A 23,982-nucleotide genomic window follows, 5' to 3' on the forward strand; every position below is an offset into this window, starting at 1 on the left:
CAAACTCTGATTGCCTTTTTTATGTGTGTGTGTGTGTGTGTGTGTGTGTCTGTGTCAGATGGCACCACAGGCTGAAGACCAGCTGTTATAACTAACACTTGTCTTTTAGTCAGAAAAAACGGGATCCTACATTATCCTACATTACCCATAATGCACCTGTACATTGTTTGAGAGAATTCAGTCAATTCTACCTTCATTTATTCAGGTTACTTTCTCTTTTATTCATAATCTGTAATGATCTTTAAACTTTGCAAATACATTATTATTACTGTTTGTGTTCTTCACAACACACTGTGTGTTTGATGAGCCGTCCACATGATTCAGATTAAAAAGCTGAAGTGGATAAAAAAAACCTCAGATTTGTGATCTGACGGAAGACAGACGGGTCAGACAGAGCGACAGGGATATTCAGACTCTGACATTTTACTGCTAAACAACTTAATGTCAGCTGTCAATCACACACACACACACACGCACGTGCACACGCGCGCGCGCGCACACACACACACACACACACACACACACACACACACACACACACATGCCTGCAGAGTGTGAGATGTAAAGAGAGGAGGAGGAGATAATTAGATGAGATAATGAGGAGTCCATCACCTCTCGCTCCTCATGTTACAGTAAATGAAAGCAGACAGGTCGCTAAGGAGGAGGAGGTTATTATGATTCTCTTATTAGTTCATGTTTCTCCTCACAAGCCTGATCTCTGCTCGTCCTGCGGGCTGCTCAGAGCCTCATCGATCTCTGCGTTGACATCCACAAAGTATCTTGGTTCTCCCACAGCTGTTTACATGTCTAATGACACTCAAGGTTGGTTTGTGCTGTGAACATATCAACTGCTCTTAAGATAAGAAGGAATGAGTACTGTTGTTTTATAATCATCATAACTTCGGCTACACGACTGTAGTGAAACGTTTTCACCTGATTGTTGATCCTTGTTCAAATATATTCAAATGTTTTGTGAAAGTTATTAAAACGATTTTTAAAATATTGACGTACCCCCCCCCCCGTGTGTAAAGGCCTTATTTCATGTCCTGCTGCCACACATACTCACTACCACACTAAATGGGGATTATTCCACAACAGAAAATAGTCTCCAACAAAGTCAACATTTCCTCCTCTTGTTCAATGTGCTTTGAACGGCGAGCCACAGACAGGAAGTCAGAACACTTAGAGAGACGCACAACATGCTGTTGGTTTACATGTTGAGATTTATGGACCGTTTGTTGAAAATAAACTAAAAATATAAAGGACCAATGATAGAGCCCTGAGGAACACCTCTACTAATTTCTGAGAGTTCTCCATATCTCTCCAGGTGAACACGGCTCGTCAAGAGCTCGTTAAGAGCTCGTTAAGCCGTCATTGTCAAACCAATCCGCTGCCTTTTATCTGACAGACAGGAAATAAGAAGCTTTTGTTTTCTGTTTCTTCTTCACGTCTGCTCTTTCAATGATGAAGCTCATTTACATATGTAATTAACCTAATTAGCATTTTATATTAAGTGCTGCTCATCCTGCTGAGGTTTCATTTTACAGCCCGAGGCTCTGGACCAATCACATGTCGCCGTGTGTCGACCAATCAGATATCAGCTGCTTCTTATTCTGTGAAAGTGTCCATCTCGTTAAATCCTCCTTGTTCTCGTTAAGACAGAATGTCATTAAGTCTTTTCTCGTTAAGACTCAGCTGACGGAGGGAAGAACAGGAAGAACATTTTTAAAATGTCAAAGTTTAATTTGCTGCGGACGGAAAAAGTCTAAAAGATATTAAAAGATTTAAAGGAGAATAAAAGAGCAATCTGTATGAACCAGCTACTTCTGTCTGCATAATAATCAGCTCAACTACAATAATACTACTATAGTTATACTACTGTAATAGTACTACTACTATAATACTACTACTGTAGTAATACTACTGTAATACTACTATTATAGTACTGCTACTTTAATAGTATTACTATAGTACTACTACTGTAATAGTACTACTACTGTAATACTACTATTATAGTACTGCTACTTTAATAGTATTACTATAGTACTACTACTGTAATAGTACTACTACTGTAATACTACTACTATAGTACTACTACTATAATACTACTACTATAGTAATACTACTGTAATAGTACTACTACTGTAATACTACTACTATAGTACTGCTACTTTAATAGTATTACTATAGTACTACTACTGTAATAGTACTACTACTGTAATACTACTACTATAGTACTACTGCTATAGTACTACTACTACTACTATAATAATACTACTATAGTAATACTACTACTAGAGTACTACTACTACTATAATAATACTACTATAGTAATACTACTACTATAGTACGACTACTATAATATTACTACTATAGTAATGCTACTGTAATAGTACTACTACTATAGTATTACTACTATAATACTTCTACTATAGTACTACTACTGTAACAGTACTACTACTATAATACTACTATAGTAATACTACTGTAATAGTACTACTACTATAGTACTGTAATAGTACTACTACTGTAATAATACTACTACTATAGTACTACTACTGTAATAGTACTACTATAATACTACTACTATAGTACTACTACTATAGTATTACTACTATAATACTTCTACTATAGTACTACTACTGTAACAGTACTACTACTATAATACTACTATAGTAATACTACTGTAATAGTACTACTACTATAGTACTGTAATAGTACTACTACTATAGTACTGTAATAGTACTACTACTGTAATAATACTACTACTATAGTACTACTACTGTAATAGTACTACTACTATAATACTACTACTATAGTATTACTACTATAATAATACTACTACTATAGTACCACTACTGAAATAGTACTACTACTATAATACTACTACTATAATAATACTATGATAGTAATACTAGTAATACTGATATAATAATGCTAAAATAGTAATACTGCTATAACAATACCTTACCCCTAACCCTAATAACACTACTCTAATAATACTGCTTTACTACTATAGTAATACTAGTAGTACTATAGTGGTATAGTAGAACTATAGTAGTATTACTACTACAGTATTACTATCATACCAGTACTCTTAAATACTCCTGCAGGTTGACCAACAGTAAAAGTAGTTTTTCTCTGACATCATCACACTATGGTCAATCAGCTCGTTAAACAAACAACACTTGACTAAAGACACAGCTGTCTGTCAAACTGTGTGTGTGCGTGTGTGTGTTATTGTGGGGACTCGCCTTCCTTTTGTGGACAAAATGCAAGTCCCCACAATGTAAACCATTACTATTAGTCTCCAGATAATGAAAGTGTGTGTGTGTGTGTTTAATTATACCCTCTGATGCAACGTGAAGCAATGTGAAGCAACTTTGTATGTGTGTGTGTGTGAGTGTCTGTGTGTGTGTGTGGGTGTGTGTGTGTGTGTGTGTGTGTGTGTGTGTGTGTGTGTGTGTGTGTGTGTGTGTGGAATGTTAATCAATAGTGATCTATCGTTACCGGCAATGCTTACTGGCAATCAATACACACACACACACACACACACACACACACACACACACACACACAAACACCTGTAAGAGGAGGAGACTATTTCTTCATTCAATCACCAACAAACAGGTGCAGAGGAATATAACATAAAAAGAGGAGGTGCAGAGGAATGTCAAATAAAAAGAGGAGGTGCAGAGGAATATAAGCGGATCAGTTCGTGGGGTTAAGGTGGAGAAGAGAGATTTTGTCGCCTCGTCCATCAGAGCGTCTGATGGTGAACAAGAAGATCAATACCTCTAACACACACACAATCACACACACACACAGTCTTATATATAATACATACTACGTTTATAATACATAATACATTTCTGCTCAACACAGAGTTGAGATGTGTTCTTATAATATTCTCTCAGTGCTAATACAACGATAACAAGATGGTAATAACACATTATGTTTCTCTTTTCAATTTATTGTTTGGACCAATAAGTCATAAAACAAAGTGTCGTCATTAAATGTTTTTTCCAAAACTCAACAAAATTCAGAATGAATTATATTACTTAAAATAAAAACAGTAATTAATATGTAATTATATACATATACATAAAAACTAAATCTTAAATCTTAATTTACAACCAACATTATTTTGATGTTTGCTTTTATTTCAATAGTTTTGATGAAACCTCTGATTACACGTCTTGCTATATTTAAATTGAATATATTAAACGTTATAAATGAAATACGATGTTAAACTGGTTGCTGGTGTTTGAGCAGCAGATGGTGTGTTCAGGGTCACACGAGGAAGAAAAAAATATTTAGCTACACTTCATCTCTCCATTGACTCCCATGCATTCATACATTTAACATTGAGCCGGCTGGGGGCCTCTGGGGGCCCCAAACATTATTCTGCTGTCAGTCACCCTCAAACACGGCCGGTAATGAGATTCCACCCAAAACCAACCTGCAGCATGAGAGGGATTCACACCTACGCCCGCTAAATGATTGACAGCACGTCGTCCTCCAATAATCCCACGCTGCACACACCAGAGACGCCGCAGACAGGAGATTGTACCCCCGAAAAAATTCTCACATCTGGTATTCAGAGCGAGAGCGTGAAAGATGAGAGCTGCTCCACCATCATCTTCATCAGCAGCTACAAACAGAAGATCACTTGAGAGCTTTACGAGACGTTAAACTTAAAACTTTCTCACATCATCACTGACCCTCTTCTGTCTCAGAACAAAGAAACTCAGTGAGGCTCAACCTGCGGGACAGGACCCTGCAGGAGGCCGCAGTATTTACTCTTGAAAAGATTATAATTTTATAACGTAAAAATCTCAGATGGTCTGAAATAATAAATGTTTAAAATAATAAATATTTTAAAAAAGAACACCCCGATAATGTGATGAAGCTGCTTGTTAGAGACGCAGTGAGATATTTCACACACACAGGAGGAAGCTGATATCCTGAATATTATTCTACGTTTTTAAAATTGAAGCCTGTTGAAAAGTGATCAAGTTTGCAGATGATACGATGTTTTAAAGTGAAACCTATTCAACTAATCTGCATCAGCAAATGTGTTTTGTAAGATGCACAATGTTGTTATATTAATGTCATATTAATGTTTCCCAAAGTACATTTTTCATCCAACCCATTTGGTAAAGGGTTAAAGATGGATATTAAAACTACTTAGTAAAGGGTTAAAGATGGACACTAAACTACTTAGTAAAGGGTTAAAGATGGACACTAAACTACTTAGTAAAGGGTTAAAGATGGACACTAAAACTACTTAGTAAAAGGTTGAATAAAGATTTAACTGTTGTCAGTACACTCTCATGAACTGGAACAATAGGTGGCACTATTATTTATAAAAACACATTATTTATTTATTAATGTTGTTTTTACAGAAACAAGGGCAGCTTTATTGATTTAAGTTAACAGATGATTATTGACCTAAAAAGGCATTTTAAATTCTTCATCTCAGAGAATTAATTTAGTGGTTTAATAGTTTTAGACTTTAATGAATGATTGATTATTTAATTGAGATGTAAGACAATAAAACAGCCGTGTTATGTCGGTGACATGTTGAGTTAAATACAAAGCAGCAGCTTCTTAAACGGCCCTAAAATAATAGGGAGTCTGGTGTGTTTGCTCTCAGCAGCAGAATCTGACCCTGACATGTTTCCTGTTCACTGGACGCCGCCGAAAACACAGGAGACCTTCCCATCATGCATTTCAGCAGGCGGGGGGAGAGAAAAGAGCTGGAATATATCACCACCTCTCTTTTAAAGGCTGTTGCGGACACATCCATCCTTTAGCTCAGAGATATTTACTCACTTTGTTTCCTTAAATTAGTTTCAGACGTATTAAATCCATCTCACATAAAGATTCAAAGACTGTAAAATAAAACATCTACATGTCTCCAGAAAGGTTTGTCAACATTACTGATATCTAGATATTATACAACAAAGGTCTGGATAAAAGCAAACAGCTGTTTCTGCCAACGTGTGTTTTTCATTGTATTTCCATATTTGTATTGTAGTTTTATGATACTGAAAACTGTATTTTTTATATACAGTGCACTGATAAAAGAGTTAATAATTATATTAATAATTGTATATATATATAATTAGCGTCAAACTCAGTTTCAGGCTCTACATTGAAACTATGCTAAATTATATCGCCCCTTAATAAATTCAATGCCTCCATCTACAGCCTCGGAGAGAAAGGGGGATGAGATTAATACTCGGAGGGAGGGGGGAGAGGAGAAGAGGGGGCAGAGGAGAGCGTATGATTCCTCCTGGGAGGGGGGGATTATTTCTCCTTGTTGTGGAAGGAGCTGCCATTTGTTCACCTTCTTATTAAACACGTGAACATCTACGTGCTTCTTGTTCTCGTGTGAAAGATTTAACACCAACTGACCATCAAGTAACACTGTTGAAGAAAAGGGACGGAAATGTAGTTTGAAAATAAAAATGTGATAATTAAATAGGTTTTTCTGAGCTGCAGACTCGCAGGAACTTACTGACTGAAAGTTCAATAACTCAATACGTTCAATCTGAAACACTCACATAGTATATTTTACTTTCCACTAACAAAACCCAGACGAAGTGTGATGAACATACGATAAACAGCTGCAGTGTTTTCTAAAGCTTTGCACATATACATGAGATAACACTCCTGATGATGACCATGAAGCTGACTGAAAGCTCAGGGACTAAAATCACATCCTGTAGCTAAACCTTCCTCATCAGTACGTCGTGTTGTTCACCGCGTTCAGTCCGCCCACCGTGTTTCACCCCAACACGACTCGCACTTTAGTGACATTACATTTACTGACGCTTTGTTTTGATTTATTATTATTTACATATTTTTATCTGCATAATGATTTCAGTGGTAGAAGAACATTCACTCAAGTTCTGTACTTGAGTACAACTTTGAGGTACTTGTACTTAGAAGTATTTCATGTTACCTTCTACTCCACTACAGTTTATATATATGTATATCTTTTTAATCAATATAATATCAAACATTTCCCATCAGCCCACATGATGAAATAAATACACATACACACACACATATATATATCTATATATATAGATATATATATAAAATATAAAATATAATATATATAGGCAAACAGACTTGTTGGCTGTGTCTCTGTCGTGCAGTGATGATGACAGTATCAGAAACACTTTGACATGTTGTTTTTATAAACACACAGATTTATACATCAGTGTTGAATTATGATAAAACACACACACACACACACACACACACACGCACACACACACACACACAGCCAGGCTGGACCGGAGAAATATGTTGCTATTAAAATAATGTATGTGAGAGAGCATGAAATACATTCAGCTGAGATCAACACACACTGCATGATAACACAGTGTGTGAGTGTGTGTGTGTGTGTGTGTGTGTATGTGTGTGTGTACCTGTCAATGATGACGGGGTCTGACGGCGTCTCGTTTCTGTTCCCGCAGCTCTTCTTATCGCAGCAGCGACTGACACAAAGACAAAGACAGAATAATAAAAACAACTCATTCCTCCCTACTTATTATTATTATATATAATAATATATATATTGTTATATATATATTATTATATGTGTATATTATTAGTACAGGAACCACAGTGTGAACTGATCCTGGGGGGGTCAGGTGGACCTTCAGTCACACCGGAAGGCTAATAAAGCGTCTTCAGGCCTCTGTGGACCGGAACAGAAAACTCTTGTGTCAACACTTTCAATAAAGGTTTGAACAGATGCAGTCTGTTTCACTGAGTGTTAAACAGGTACAGGGCTTTTATTGTGAAAGGTATATATAATCATAACCTCGGCTACACGACTGCAGTGAATGTTTACACCTGATTGTTGATGAAACTCAGAAACACACACCTCGTTCACAGCGTAATATTCTCGTTCAGTATTCACGACAAAAACAACAGTTGAAAAAATAAATTGACGCCCGACGTTTCCGCACAAAAGGCTTAATGAGGGTCAAAGTTCGGACGCCTCACCTGCACATGATCTCATGAGTCAGCAGGACCCGGCACATCTCCGGATTCTTGTCCTGACCTTCGTAGATGATGGCCTGAAAGACACACACACACACACACACACACACACACACATATGAAGCGTCTCCTCCTTCAGTCTCCAGCAGCAGAAACATCTCAATTAAAGTCTCATTTCACCGTCATCATTACAGTGATTATTAGCCATTAGCCTGAAAGACTGTGCTGAGGGCAAACAGATTCAGCATGAAAAGCCTTTTTCACACAACGCCGCCTGACGGGCACGCTTGTTAAAAACTCGCTAATTGAATGACGGGTTGGATTTAAATGTTTCTGCTGCTGATGTCTATGAGAGGAACAGAGAGGGAGACAGCGGAGAGCGCCCCTACAAGAGACACACGGCACCGATCGGCAATGGGTTAGGGTTAGCCCTAACACTTTGTCCTGATTGTCCTGATTGTGGCTCTACAGGAAACATCCACTAACACCTGAAGGCTCTATCCTCAGGAGAGCAGGACATGTAGGATGACGGGACTTCTACACAACGATACGGGACATCTACACAACATTACGGGACTTCTACACAACATTACGGGACTTCTACACAACGTTACAGGACTTCTACACAACATTACGGGACTTCTACACAACGTTACGGGACTTCTAAACAGCGTTACAGGACTTCTACATAGCGTTACGGGACTTCTACACAACGTTACGGGACTTCTACACAACGTTACAGGACTTATACGCAACGTTACAGGACTTCTACACAACATTAAAGGACTTCTACACAACATTATGGGACTTCTACACAACGTTACGGGACTTCTACACAACGTTACGGGACTTCTACACAACGTTACAGGACTTCTAAACAGCGTTACGGGACTTCTACACAACGTTATGGGACTTCTACACAACGTTACAGGACTTCTACACAACGTTACGGGACTTCTACACAACATTACGGGACTTATACGCAACGTTACAGGACTTTTACACAACATTAAAGGACTTCTACACAACATTATGGGACTTCTACACAACGTTACGGGACTTATACGCAACGTTACGGGACTTCTACACAACGTTACAGGACTTCTACACAACGTTACAGGACTTCTACACAACGTTACAGGACTTCTACACAACATTACAGGACTTCTACACAACGTTACAGGACTTCTACACAACGTTGGGGTTACGAGACTTCTACACAACGTTACGGGACTTCAACACAATGTTACAGGACTTCTACACAACGTTGGGGTTACGAGACTTCTACACAACGTTACGGGACCTCTAAATGACGTTACGGGACTTCTAGACGAAGTTACGGGACTTCTAAACAATGCTACGGGACTTCTACACCCATGTTACAGGACTTCTACACAACGTCACAGGACTTCTACACAATGTTGGGGATACAGGACTTCTACACAACATTGGGGTTACAGGACTTCTACACAACGTTACAGGACTTTTACACAACATTACAGGACTTCTACACAACGTTATGGGACTTCAACACAATGATACAGGACTTCTACACAACGTTATGGGACTTCTACACAACGTTATGGGACTTCTACACAACGTTACAGGACTTATACGCAACGTTACAGGACTTCTACACAACATTACAGTACTTCTACACAACATTACAGGACTTCTACACAACGTTACGGGACTTCTAAACAACGCTACGGGACTTCTACACAACATTACAGGACTTCTACACTACATTACAGGACTTTTACACAATATTACTGGACTTCTACACAACGTTACGGGACTTCTAGACGAAGTTACGGGACTAATAAACAACGCTACGGGACTTCTACACAACATTACAGGACTTCTACACAACGTTACAGGACTTCTACACAACGTTACAGGACTTCTACACAACGTTACGGGACTTCTAAACAACGCTTCGGGACTTCTACACAACGCTTCGGGACTTCTACACAATGTGGGGGTTACAGGACTTCTACACAATGTGGGGGTTACAGGACTTCTACACAACATTACAGGACTTCTACACAAAATTACAGGACTTCTACACAATATTACTGGACTTCTACACAACGTTACAGGACTTCTACACAACGTTACGGGACTTCTACACAACGTTACGGGACTTCTACACAACGTTACGGGACTTCAACACAATGTTACAGGACTTCTACACGACGTTACAGGACTTCTAGACGAAGTTACGGGACTTCTAGACAACGCTACGGGACTTCTACACAACGCTACGGGACTTCTACACAACGCTACGGGACTTCTACACAACGTTACAGGACTTCTACACAACGTTACAGGACTTCTACACAACGTTACGGGACTTCTAAACAACGCTTCGGGACTTCTTCACAACGTTACAGGACTTCTACACAATGTGGGGGGTTACAGGACTTCTACACAATGTGGGGGTTACAGGACTTCTACACAACATTACAGGACTTCTACACAATATTACAGGACTTCTACACAACGTTACAGGACTTCTACACAACGTTACGGGACTTCTACACAACGTTAAAGGACTTCTAAACAACGTTACGGGACTTCAACACAATGTTACAGGACTTCTACACGACGTTACAGGACTTCTAGACGAAGTTTTGGGACTTCTAGACAACGCTACGGGACTTCTACACAACGCTACGGGACTTCTACACAACGCTACGGGACTTCTACACAACGTTACGGGACTTCTACACAACGTTACAGGACTTCTACACAACGTTACAGGACTTCTACACAACGTTACAGGACTTCAACACAATGTTACAGGACTTCTACACGACATTACGGGACTTCTACATGACGTTACGGGACTTCTAGACGAAGTTACGGGACTTCTAAACAACGCTACGGGACTTCTACGCAACGTTACAGGACTTCTACACAACATTACAGGACTTTTACACAACGTTACAGGACTTCTACACAACGTTACAGGACTTCTACACAATGTTGGGGTTACAGGACTTCTACACAACATTGGGGTTACAGGACTTCTACACAACGTTACAGGACTTTTACACAACATTACAGGACTTCTACACAACGTTATGGGACTTCAACACAATGATACAGGACTTCTACACAACGTTATGGGACTTCTACACAACGTTATGGGACTTCTACACAACGTTACAGGACTTATACGCAACGTTACAGGACTTCTACACAACATTACAGTACTTCTACACAACATTACAGGACTTCTACACAACGTTACGGGACTTCTAAACAACGCTACGGGACTTCTACACAACATTACAGGACTTCTACACTACATTACAGGACTTCTACACAATATTACTGGACTTCTACACAACGTTACGGGACTTCTAGACGAAGTTACGGGACTAATAAACAACGCTACGGGACTTCTACACAACGTTACAGGACTTCTACACAACGTTACAGGACTTCTGCACAACGTTACAGGACTTCTACACAACGTTACGGGACTTCTAAACAACGCTTCGGGACTTCTACACAACGTTACAGGACTTCTACACAATGTGGGGGTTACAGGACTTCTACACAATGTGGGGGTTACAGGACTTCTACACAACATTACAGGACTTCTACACAATATTACAGGACTTCTACACAACGTTACAGGACTTCTACACAACGTTACGGGACTTCTACACAACGTTACAGGACTTCTTCACAACGTTACAGGACTTCAACACAATGTTACAGGACTTCTACACGACGTTACAGGACTTCTAGACGAAGTTACGGGACTTCTAGACAACGCTACGGGACTTCTACACAACGCTACGGGACTTCTACACAACATTACAGGACTTCTACACAACGTTACAGGACTTCTACACAACGTTACGGGACTTCAACACAATGTTACAGGACTTCTACACGACGTTACAGGACTTCTAGACGAAGTTACGGGACTTCTAGACAACGCTACGGGACTTCTACACAACGCTTCGGGACTTCTTCACAACGTTACAGGACTTCTACACAATGTGGGGGTTACAGGACTTCTACACAATATTACAGGACTTCTACACAACGTTACAGGACTTCTACACAACGTTACGGGACTTCTACACAACGTTACAGGACTTCTACACAACGTTACGGGACTTCAACACAATGTTACAGGACTTCTATACGACGTTACAGGACTTCTACACGACATTACGGGACTTCTACATGACGTTACGGGACTTCTAGACGAAGTTACGGGACTTCTAATCAACGCTACGGGACTTCTACACAACGCTACAGGACTTCTACGCAACGTTACAGGACTTCTACACAACGTTACAGGACTTTTATACAACGTTACAGGACTTCTACACAACGTTACAGGACTTCTACACAATGTTGGGGTTACAGGACTTCTACACAACATTGGGGTTACAGGACTTCTAAACAACATTACAGGACTTCTACACAACGTTACAGGACTTCTACACAACATTACAGGACTTCTACACAACGTTACAGGACTTCTACACAACGCTACGGGACTTCTACACAACGTTACAGGACTTCTACACAACGTTATGGGACTTCAACACAATGTTACAGGACTTCTACACAACATTACGGGACCTCTACATGACGTTACAGGACTTCTAGACGAAGTTACGGGACTTCTAGACAACGCTACGGGACTTCTACACAACGCTACGGGACTTCTACACAACGCTACGGGACTTCTACACAACGTTACAGGACTTCTACACAACGTTACAGGACTTCTACACAACGTTACGGGACTTCTAAACAACGCTTCGGGACTTCTTCACAACGTTACAGGACTTCTACACAATGTGGGGGGTTACAGGACTTCTACACAATGTGGGGGTTACAGGACTTCTACACAACATTACAGGACTTCTACACAATATTACAGGACTTCTACACAACGTTACAGGACTTCTACACAACGTTACGGGACTTCTACACAACGTTACAGGACTTCTACACAACGTTACGGGACTTCTACACAACGTCACAGGACTTCTACACAACGTTACGGGACTTCAACACAATGTTACAGGACTTCTACACGACGTTACAGGACTTCTAGACAAAGTTTTGGGACTTCTAGACAACGCTACGGGACTTCTACACAACGCTACGGGACTTCTACACAACGTTACAGGACTTCTACACAACGTTACAGGACTTCTACACAACGTTACAGGACTTCAACACAATGTTACAGGACTTCTACACGACATTACGGGACTTCTACATGACGTTACGGGACTTCTAGACGAAGTTACGGGACTTCTAAACAACGCTACGGGACTTCTACGCAACGTTACAGGACTTCTACACAACGTTACAGGACTTTTACACAACGTTACAGGACTTCTACACAACGTTACAGGACTTCTACACAATGTTGGGGTTACAGGACTTCTACACAACATTGGGGTTACAGGACTTCTACACAACGTTACAGGACTTTTACACAACATTACAGGACTTCTACACAACGTTATGGGACTTCAACACAATGATACAGGACTTCTACACAACGTTATGGGACTTCTACACAACGTTATGGGACTTCTACACAACGTTACAGGACTTATACGCAACGTTACAGGACTTCTACACAACATTACAGTACTTCTACACAACATTACAGGACTTCTACACAACGTTACGGGACTTCTAAACAACGCTACGGGACTTCTACACAACATTACAGGACTTCTACACTACATTACAGGACTTCTACACAATATTACTGGACTTCTACACAACGTTACGGGACTTCTAGACGAAGTTACGGGACTAATAAACAACGCTACGGGACTTCTACACAACGTTACAGGACTTCTACACAACGTTACAGGACTTCTACACAACGTTACGGGACTTCTAAACAACGCTTCGGGACTTCTACACAACGTTACAGGACTTCTACACAATGTGGGGGTTACAGGACTTCTACACAATGTGGGGGTTACAGGACTTCTACACAACATTACAGGACTTCTACACAATATTACAGGACTTCTACACAACATTACAGGACTTCTACACAACGTTACGGGACTTCTACACAACGTTACAGGACTTCTACACAACGTTACGGGACTTCAACACAATGTTACAGGACTTCTACACGACGTTACAGGACTTCTAGACGAAGTTACGGGACTTCTAGACAACGCTATGGGACTTCTACACAACGCTACGGGACTTCTGCACAACATTACAGGACTTCTACACTACATTACAGGACTTCTACACAATATTACTGGACTTCTACACAACGTTACGGGACTTGTAGACGAAGTTACGGGACTAATAAACAACGCTACGGGACTTCTACACAACGTTACAGGACTTCTACACAACGTTACAGGACTTCTACAGAATGTTACAGGACTTCTACACAACGCTACGGGACTTCTACACAACGTTACAGGACTTCTACACAACGTTATGGGACTTCAACACAATGTTACAGGACTTCTACACAACATTACGGGACCTCTACATGACGTTACAGGACTTCTAGACGAAGTTACGGGACTTCTAGACAACGCTACGGGACTTCTACACAACGCTACGGGACTTCTACACAACGCTACGGGACTTCTACACAACGTTACAGGACTTCTACACAACGTTACAGGACTTCTACACAACGTTACGGGACTTCTAAACAACGCTTCGGGACTTCTTCACAACGTTACAGGACTTCTACACAATGTGGGGGGTTACAGGACTTCTACACAATGTGGGGGTTACAGGACTTCTACACAACATTACAGGACTTCTACACAATATTACAGGACTTCTACACAACGTTACAGGACTTCTACACAACGTTACGGGACTTCTACACAACGTTACAGGACTTCTACACAACGTTACGGGACTTCTACACAACGTCACAGGACTTCTACACAACGTTACGGGACTTCAACACAATGTTACAGGACTTCTACACGACGTTACAGGACTTCTAGACGAAGTTTTGGGACTTCTAGACAACGCTACGGGACTTCTACACAACGCTACGGGACTTCTACACAACGCTACGGGACTTCTACACAACGTTACGGGACTTCTACACAACGTTACAGGACTTCTACACAACGTTACAGGACTTCTACACAACGTTACAGGACTTCTACACAACGTTACAGGACTTCAACACAATGTTACAGGACTTCTACACGACATTACGGGACTTCTACATGACGTTACGGGACTTCTTGACGAAGTTACGGGACTTCTAAACAACGCTACGGGACTTCTACGCAACGTTACAGGACTTCTACACAACGTTACAGGACTTTTACACAACGTTACAGGACTTCTACACAACGTTACAGGACTTCTACACAATGTTGGGGTTACAGGACTTCTACACAACATTGGGGTTACAGGACTTCTACACAACGTTACAGGACTTTTACACAACATTACAGGACTTCTACACAACGTTATGGGACTTCAACACAATGATACAGGACTTCTACACAACGTTATGGGACTTCTACACAACGTTATGGGACTTCTACACAACGTTACAGGACTTATACGCAACGTTACAGGACTTCTACACAACATTACAGTACTTCTACACAACATTACAGGACTTCTACACAACGTTACGGGACTTCTAAACAACGCTACGGGACTTCTACACAACATTACAGGACTTCTACACTACATTACAGGACTTCTACACAATATTACTGGACTTCTACACAACGTTACGGGACTTCTAGACGAAGTTACGGGACTAATAAACAACGCTACGGGACTTCTACACAACGTTACAGGACTTCTACACAACGTTACAGGACTTCTACACAACGTTACGGGACTTCTAAACAACGCTTCGGGACTTCTACACAACGTTACAGGACTTCTACACAATGTGGGGGTTACAGGACTTCTACACAATGTGGGGGTTACAGGACTTCTACACAACATTACAGGACTTCTACACAATATTACAGGACTTCTACACAACATTACAGGACTTCTACACAACGTTACGGGACTTCTACACAACGTTACAGGACTTCTACACAACGTTACGGGACTTCAACACAATGTTACAGGACTTCTACACGACGTTACAGGACTTCTAGACGAAGTTACGGGACTTCTAGACAACGCTATGGGACTTCTACACAACGCTACGGGACTTCTGCACAACATTACAGGACTTCTACACTACATTACAGGACTTCTACACAATATTACTGGACTTCTACACAACGTTACGGGACTTCTAGACGAAGTTACGGGACTAATAAACAACGCTACGGGACTTCTACACAACGTTACAGGACTTCTACACAACGTTACAGGACTTCTACAGAATGTTACAGGACTTCTACACAACGTTAAAGGACTTCTACACAACGTTACGGGACTTCTAAACAACGCTTCGGGACTTCTTCACAACGTTACAGGACTTCTACACAATGTGGGGGTTACAGGACTTCTACACAATGTGGGGGTTACAGGACTTCTACACAACATTACAGGACTTCTACACAATATTACAGGACTTCTACACAACGTTACAGGACTTCTACACAACGTTACAGGACTTCTACACAACGTTACGGGACTTCAACACAATGTTACAGGACTTCTACACGACGTTACAGGACTTCTAGACGAAGTTACGGGACTTCTAGACAACGCTACGGGACTTCTACACAACGCTACGGGACTTCTACACAACGTTACAGGACTTCTACACAACGTTACAGGACTTCAACACAATGTTACAGGACTTCTACACGACATTACGGGACTTCTACATGACGTTACGGGACTTCTAGACGAAGTTACGGGACTTCTAAACAACGCTACGGGACTTCTACACAACGCTACAGGACTTCTACGCAACGTTACAGGACTTCTACACAACGTTACAGGACTTTTACACAACGTTACAGGACTTCTACACAACGTTACAGGACTTCTACATAATGTTGGGGTTACAGGACTTCTACACAACATTGGGGTTACAGGACTTCTACACAACGTTACAGGACTTCTACACAACATTACAGGACTTCTACACAATATTACAGGACTTCTACACAACGTTACAGGACTTCTACACAACGTTACAGGACTTCTACACAACGTTACGGGACTTCAACACAATGTTACAGGACTTCTACACGACGTTACAGGACTTCTAGACGAAGTTACGGGACTTCTAGACAACGCTACGGGACTTCTACACAACGCTACGGGACTTCTACACAACGTTACAGGACTTCTACACAACGTTACAGGACTTCAACACAATGTTACAGGACTTCTACACGACATTACGGGACTTCTACATGACGTTACGGGACTTCTAGACGAAGTTACGGGACTTCTAAACAACGCTACGGGACTTCTACACAACGCTACAGGACTTCTACGCAACGTTACAGGACTTCTACACAACGTTACAGGACTTTTACATAACGTTACAGGACTTCTACACAACGTTACAGGACTTCTACATAATGTTGGGGTTACAGGACTTCTACACAACATTGGGGTTACAGGACTTCTACACAACGTTACAGGACTTTTACACAACATTACAGGACTTCTACACAACGTTATGGGACTTCAACACAATGATACAGGACTTCTACACAAAGTTACGGGACTTCTACACAACGTTACAGGACTTCTACACAACGTTACGGGACTTCTAAACAACGCTTCGGGACTTCTACACAACGTTACAGGACTTCTACACAATGTGGGGGTTACAGGACTTCTACACAACATTACAGGACTTCTACACAATATTACAGGACTTCTACACAACGTTACAGGACTTCTACACAACGTTACGGGACTTCTACACAACGTTACAGGACTTCTACACAACGTTACGGGACTTCAACACAATGTTACAGGACTTCTACACGACGTTACAGGACTTCTACACGACATTACGGGACTTCTACATGACGTTACGGGACTTCTAGACGAAGTTACGGGACTTCTAATCAACGCTACGGGACTTCTACACAACGCTACAGGACTTCTACACAACGTTACAGGACTTCTACACAACGTTACAGGACTTTTACACAACGTTACAGGACTTCTACACAACGTTACAGGACTTCTACACAATGTTGGGGTTACAGGACTTCTACACAACATTGGGGTTACAGGACTTCTAAACAACATTACAGGACTTCTACACAACGTTACAGGACTTCTACACAACATTACAGGACTTCTACACAACGTTACAGGACTTCTACACAACGCTACGGGACTTCTACACAACGTTACAGGACTTCTACACAACGTTACGGGACTTCAACACAATGTTACAGGACTTCTACACAACATTACGGGACCTCTACATGACGTTACAGGACTTCTAGACGAAGTTACGGGACTTCGAAACAACGCTACGGGACTTCTACACAACGTTACAGGACTTCTACACAATGTTGGGGTTACAGGACTTCTACACAACATTGGGGTTACAGGACTTCTACACAACATTGGGGTTACAGGACTTCTACACAACATTGGGGTTACAGGACTTCTACACAACGTTACAGGACTTTTACACAACATTACAGGACTTCTACACAACGTTATGGGACTTCTACAAAACGTTACAGGACTTCTACACAACGTTACAGGACATCTACACAACGTTACAGGACTTCTAAGCAACGTTACAGGACTTCTACACAACGTTACAGGACTTTTACACAACGTTACAGGACTTCTACACAACGTTGGGGTTACAGGACTTCTACACAACGTTACAGGACTTCTACACAACGTTGGGGTTACAGGACTTTTACACAATATTACAGGACTTCTACAAAACGTTACAGGACTTCTTCACAACGTTACAGGACTTCTACACAACATTACAGGACTTCTACACAACATTACAGGACATCTACACAACGTTACAGGACTTCTTCACAACGTTACAGGACTTCTACACAACATTACAGGACTTCTACACAACATTACAGGACATCTACACAACGTTACAGGACTTCCACACAACATTATGGGACTTCTACATAACGTTACAGGACTTCTACACAACATTATGGGACTTCAACACAACGTTAAAGGACTTCTACACAACATTATGGGACTTCTACATAACGTTACAGGACTTCTACATAACGTTACAGGACTTCTACGCAACGTTACAGGACTTCTACACAACGTTACAGGACTTCTACGAAACGTTACAGGACTTCTACGCAACGTTACAGGACTTCAACGCAACGTTACAGGACTTCAACACAACGTTACAGGACTTCTACACAATGTTACAGGACTTCTACACAACATTACAGGACGTCTACACAACGTTACAGGACCTCTACACAACATTACGGGACTTCTACGCAACGTTATGGGACTTCAACACAACGTTACAGGACTTCTACACAACGTTATGGGACTTCTACACAACGTTACGGGACTTCTACACAACATTACGGGACTTCTACACAACGTTACAGGACTTTTACGCAACGTTACAGGACTTCTACACAACGTTACAGGACTTCTACACAACGTTGGGGTTACAGGACTTCTACACAACGTTTCAGGACTTCTACACAACGTTGGGGTTACAGCACTTTTACACAACATTACAGGACTTCTACACAACGTTACAGGACTTCTACACAACGTTACAGGACTTCTTCACAACGTTACAGGACTTCTACACAATGTTGGGGTTACAGGACTTCTACACCACATTACAGGACTTCTACACAACGTTACAGGACTTCTACACAACGTTGGGGTTACAGGACTTTTACACAACATTACAGGACTTCTACACAACGTTACAGGACTTCTACACAACGTTACAGGACTTCTTCACAACGTTACAGGACTTCTACACAATGTTGGGGTTACAGTACTTCTACACCACATTACAGGACTTCTACACAACGTTACAGGACTTCTTCACAACGTTACAGGACTTCTACACAACATTATGGGACTTCAACACAACGTTAAAGGACTTCTACACAACATTATGGGACTTCTACATAACGTTACAGGACTTCTACACAACATTACAGGACTTCTACGCAACGTTACAGGACTTCTACGCAACGTTACAGGAATTCTACGCAACGTTACAGGACTTCAACACAACGTTACAGGACTTCAACACAACGTTACAGGACTTCTACACAATGTTACAGGACTTCTACACAACATTACAGGACGTCTACACAACGTTACAGGACTTCTACACAACATTACAGGACTTCTACACAACGTTACAGGACTTCTACACAACGTTATGGGACTTCAACACAACGTTACAGGACTTCTACACAACATTACGGGACTTCTACACAACGTTACAGGACTTCTACACAACGTTACGGGACTTCTACACAACGTTACAGGACTTCTACACAACATTACAGGACTTCTACACAACGTTACAGGACTTCTACACAACATTACGGGACTTCTACATAACGTTACAGGACTTCTACACAACGTTACGGGACTTCTACACAACGTTACAGGACTTCCAAACAACGCTACAGGATTTCTCCACAACGTTACAGGACTTCTACACAACGTTACAGGACTTCTACACAACATTACAGGACTTCTACACGACGTTGCAGGACTTCCAAACAACGCTACAGGACTTCTCCACAACGTTACAGGACTTCTACACAACGTTACAGGACTTCTACACAACGTTACAGGACTTCTTCACAACGTTACAGGACTTCTACACAACATTACAGGACTTCTACACAACATTACAGGACTTCTACACAACGTTACAGGACTTCTACACAACATTTTGGGACTTCTACATAACGTTACAGGACTTCTACACAACATTATGGGACTTCAACACAACGTTAAAGGACTTCTACACAACATTATGGGACTTCTACATAACGTTACAGGACTTCTACACAACATTACAGGACTTCTACGCAACGTTACAGGACTTCTACGCAACGTTACAGGACTTCTACGCAACGTTACAGGACTTCAACACAACGTTACAGGACTTCAACACAACGTTACAGGACTTCTACACAACATTACAGGACGTCTACACAACGTTACAGGACCTCTACCCAACGTTACGGGACTTCTACGCAACGTTACGGGACTTCTACGCAACATTACGGGACTTCAACACAACGTTACAGGACTTCTACACAACGTTATGGGACTTCTACACAACGTTACGGGACTTCTACACAACATTACAGGACTTCTACACAACGTTACAGGACTTCTACGCAACGTTACAGGACTTCTACACAACGTTACAGTACTTCTACACAACGTTACAGTACTTCTACAAAACGTTACAGGACTTCTACACAACGTTGGGGTTACAGGACTTCTACACAACGTTACGGGACTTCTACACAACGTTACAAGACTTCCAAACAACGCTACAGGATTTCTCCACAACGTTACAGGACTTCTACACAACGTTACAGGACTTCTACACAACATTACAGGACTTCTACACGACGTTGCAGGACTTCCAAACAACGCTACAGGACTTCTCCACAACGTTACAGGACTTCTACACAACGTTACAGGACTTCTACACAACGTTACAGGACTTCTTCACAACGTTACAGGACTTCTACACAACATTACAGGACTTCTACACAACATTACAGGACTTCTACACAACGTTACAGGACTTCTACACAACATTTTGGGACTTCTACATAACGTTACAGGACTTCTACACAACATTATGGGACTTCAACACAACGTTAAAGGACTTCTACACAACATTATGGGACTTCTACATAACGTTACAGGACTTCTACACAACATTACAGGACTTCTACGCAACGTTACAGGACTTCTACGCAACGTTACAGGACTTCTACGCAACGTTACAGGACTTCAACACAACGTTACAGGACTTCAACACAACGTTACAGGACTTCTACACAACATTACAGGACGTCTACACAACGTTACAGGACCTCTACCCAACGTTACGGGACTTCTACGCAACGTTACGGGACTTCTACGCAACATTACGGGACTTCAACACAACGTTACAGGACTTCTACACAACGTTATGGGACTTCTACACAACGTTACGGGACTTCTACACAACATTACAGGACTTCTACACAACGTTACAGGACTTCTACGCAACGTTACAGGACTTCTACACAACGTTACAGTACTTCTACACAACGTTACAGTACTTCTACAAAACGTTACAGGACTTCTACACAACGTTGGGGTTACAGGACTTCTACACAACGTTACAGGACTTCTACACAGCGTTACGGGACTTCTACACGACGTTACAGGACTTCCAAACAACGCTACAGGACTTCTCCACAACGTTACAGGACTTCTACACAGTGTTACGGGACTTCTACACGACGTTACAGGACTTCCAAACAACGCTACAGGACTTCTCCACAACGTTACAGGACTTCTACACAACGTTACAGGACTTCTACACAACATTACAGGACTTCTACACGACGTTGCAGGACTTCTCCACAACGTTACAGGACTTCTACACAACGTTACAGGACTTCTACGCAACATTACAGGACTTCTACGCAACGTTACAGGACTTCTACACAACGTTACAGGACTTCTACACAACGTTACAGGACTTCTACACAATATTACAGGACTTCTACACAACGTTATGGGACTTCAACACAACATTACAAGACTTCTACACAACAGTACTGGACTTCTACACAACGTTACAGGACTTCTACACAACATTACAGGACTTCTATACAACAGTACTGGACTTCTACACAACGTTACAGGACTTCTACACAACATTACAGGACTTCTACACAACGTTATGGGACTTCAACACAACGTTACAGGACTTCTACACAACGTTACAGGACTTCTACACAACGTTACAGGACTTCTACACAACGTTACAGGACTTCTACACAACAGTACTGGACTTCTACACAACGTTACAGGACTTCTACACAACGTTACAGGACTTCTACACAACGTTACGGGACTTCTACGCAACGTTACAGGACTTCTACACAACATTACAGGACTTCTACACAACGTTACAGGACTTCTACACAATATTACAGGACTTCTACACAACGTTATGGGACTTCAACACAACATTACAGGACTTCTACACAACAGTACTGGACTTCTACACAACGTTACAGGACTTCTACACAACATTACAGGACTTCTATACAACAGTACTGGACTTCTACACAACGTTACAGGACTTCTACACAACATTACAGGACTTCTACACAACGTTATGGGACTTCAACACAACGTTACAGGACTTCTACACAACGTTACAGGACTTCTACACAACGTTACAGGACTTCTACACAACGTTACAGGACTTCTACACAACAGTACTGGACTTCTACACAACGTTACAGGACTTCTACACAACGTTACAGGACTTCTACACAACGTTACGGGACTTCTACGCAACGTTACAGGACTTCTACACAACATTACAGGACTTCTACACAACGTTACAGGACTTCTACACAATGTTACAGGACTTCTACACAACGTTGGGGTTGCAGGACTTCTACAAAACATTACAGGACTTCTACACAACGTTACAGGACTTCTACACAACATTACAGGACTTCTACACAACGTTATGGGACTTCAACACAACGTTACAGGACTTTTACACAACGTTATGGGACTTCTACACAACGTTACGGGACTTCTACACAACATTACAGGACTTCTACGCAACGTTACAGGACTTCTACGCAACGTTACAGGACTTCTACACAACGTTACAGTACTTCTACACAACGTTACAGTACTTCTACACAACGTTACGGGACTTCAACACATCGTTATGGGACTTCTACACAATGTTACGGGACTTCTACACGATGTTAC

General features: G+C 41.3%; 1 protein-coding gene across 1 annotated transcript in view; it reads right to left on the bottom strand.

Moving 5' to 3' along the window:
- LOC115005783 (transcription factor COE3-like) overlaps positions 1-23,982 on the bottom strand; it is a 66,139-nt gene that overhangs the window by 37,425 nt on the left and 4,732 nt on the right. Inside the window, 2 exon segments of the mRNA XM_029427723.1 lie at positions 7,449-7,517; positions 8,032-8,105. Coding sequence (XP_029283583.1) covers positions 7,449-7,517; positions 8,032-8,105 — 143 coding nt within the window.

This window comes from Cottoperca gobio, unplaced genomic scaffold, assembly GCF_900634415.1.
Source record: "Cottoperca gobio unplaced genomic scaffold, fCotGob3.1 fCotGob3_363arrow_ctg1, whole genome shotgun sequence".
Taxonomy (NCBI): domain Eukaryota; kingdom Metazoa; phylum Chordata; class Actinopteri; order Perciformes; family Bovichtidae; genus Cottoperca; species Cottoperca gobio.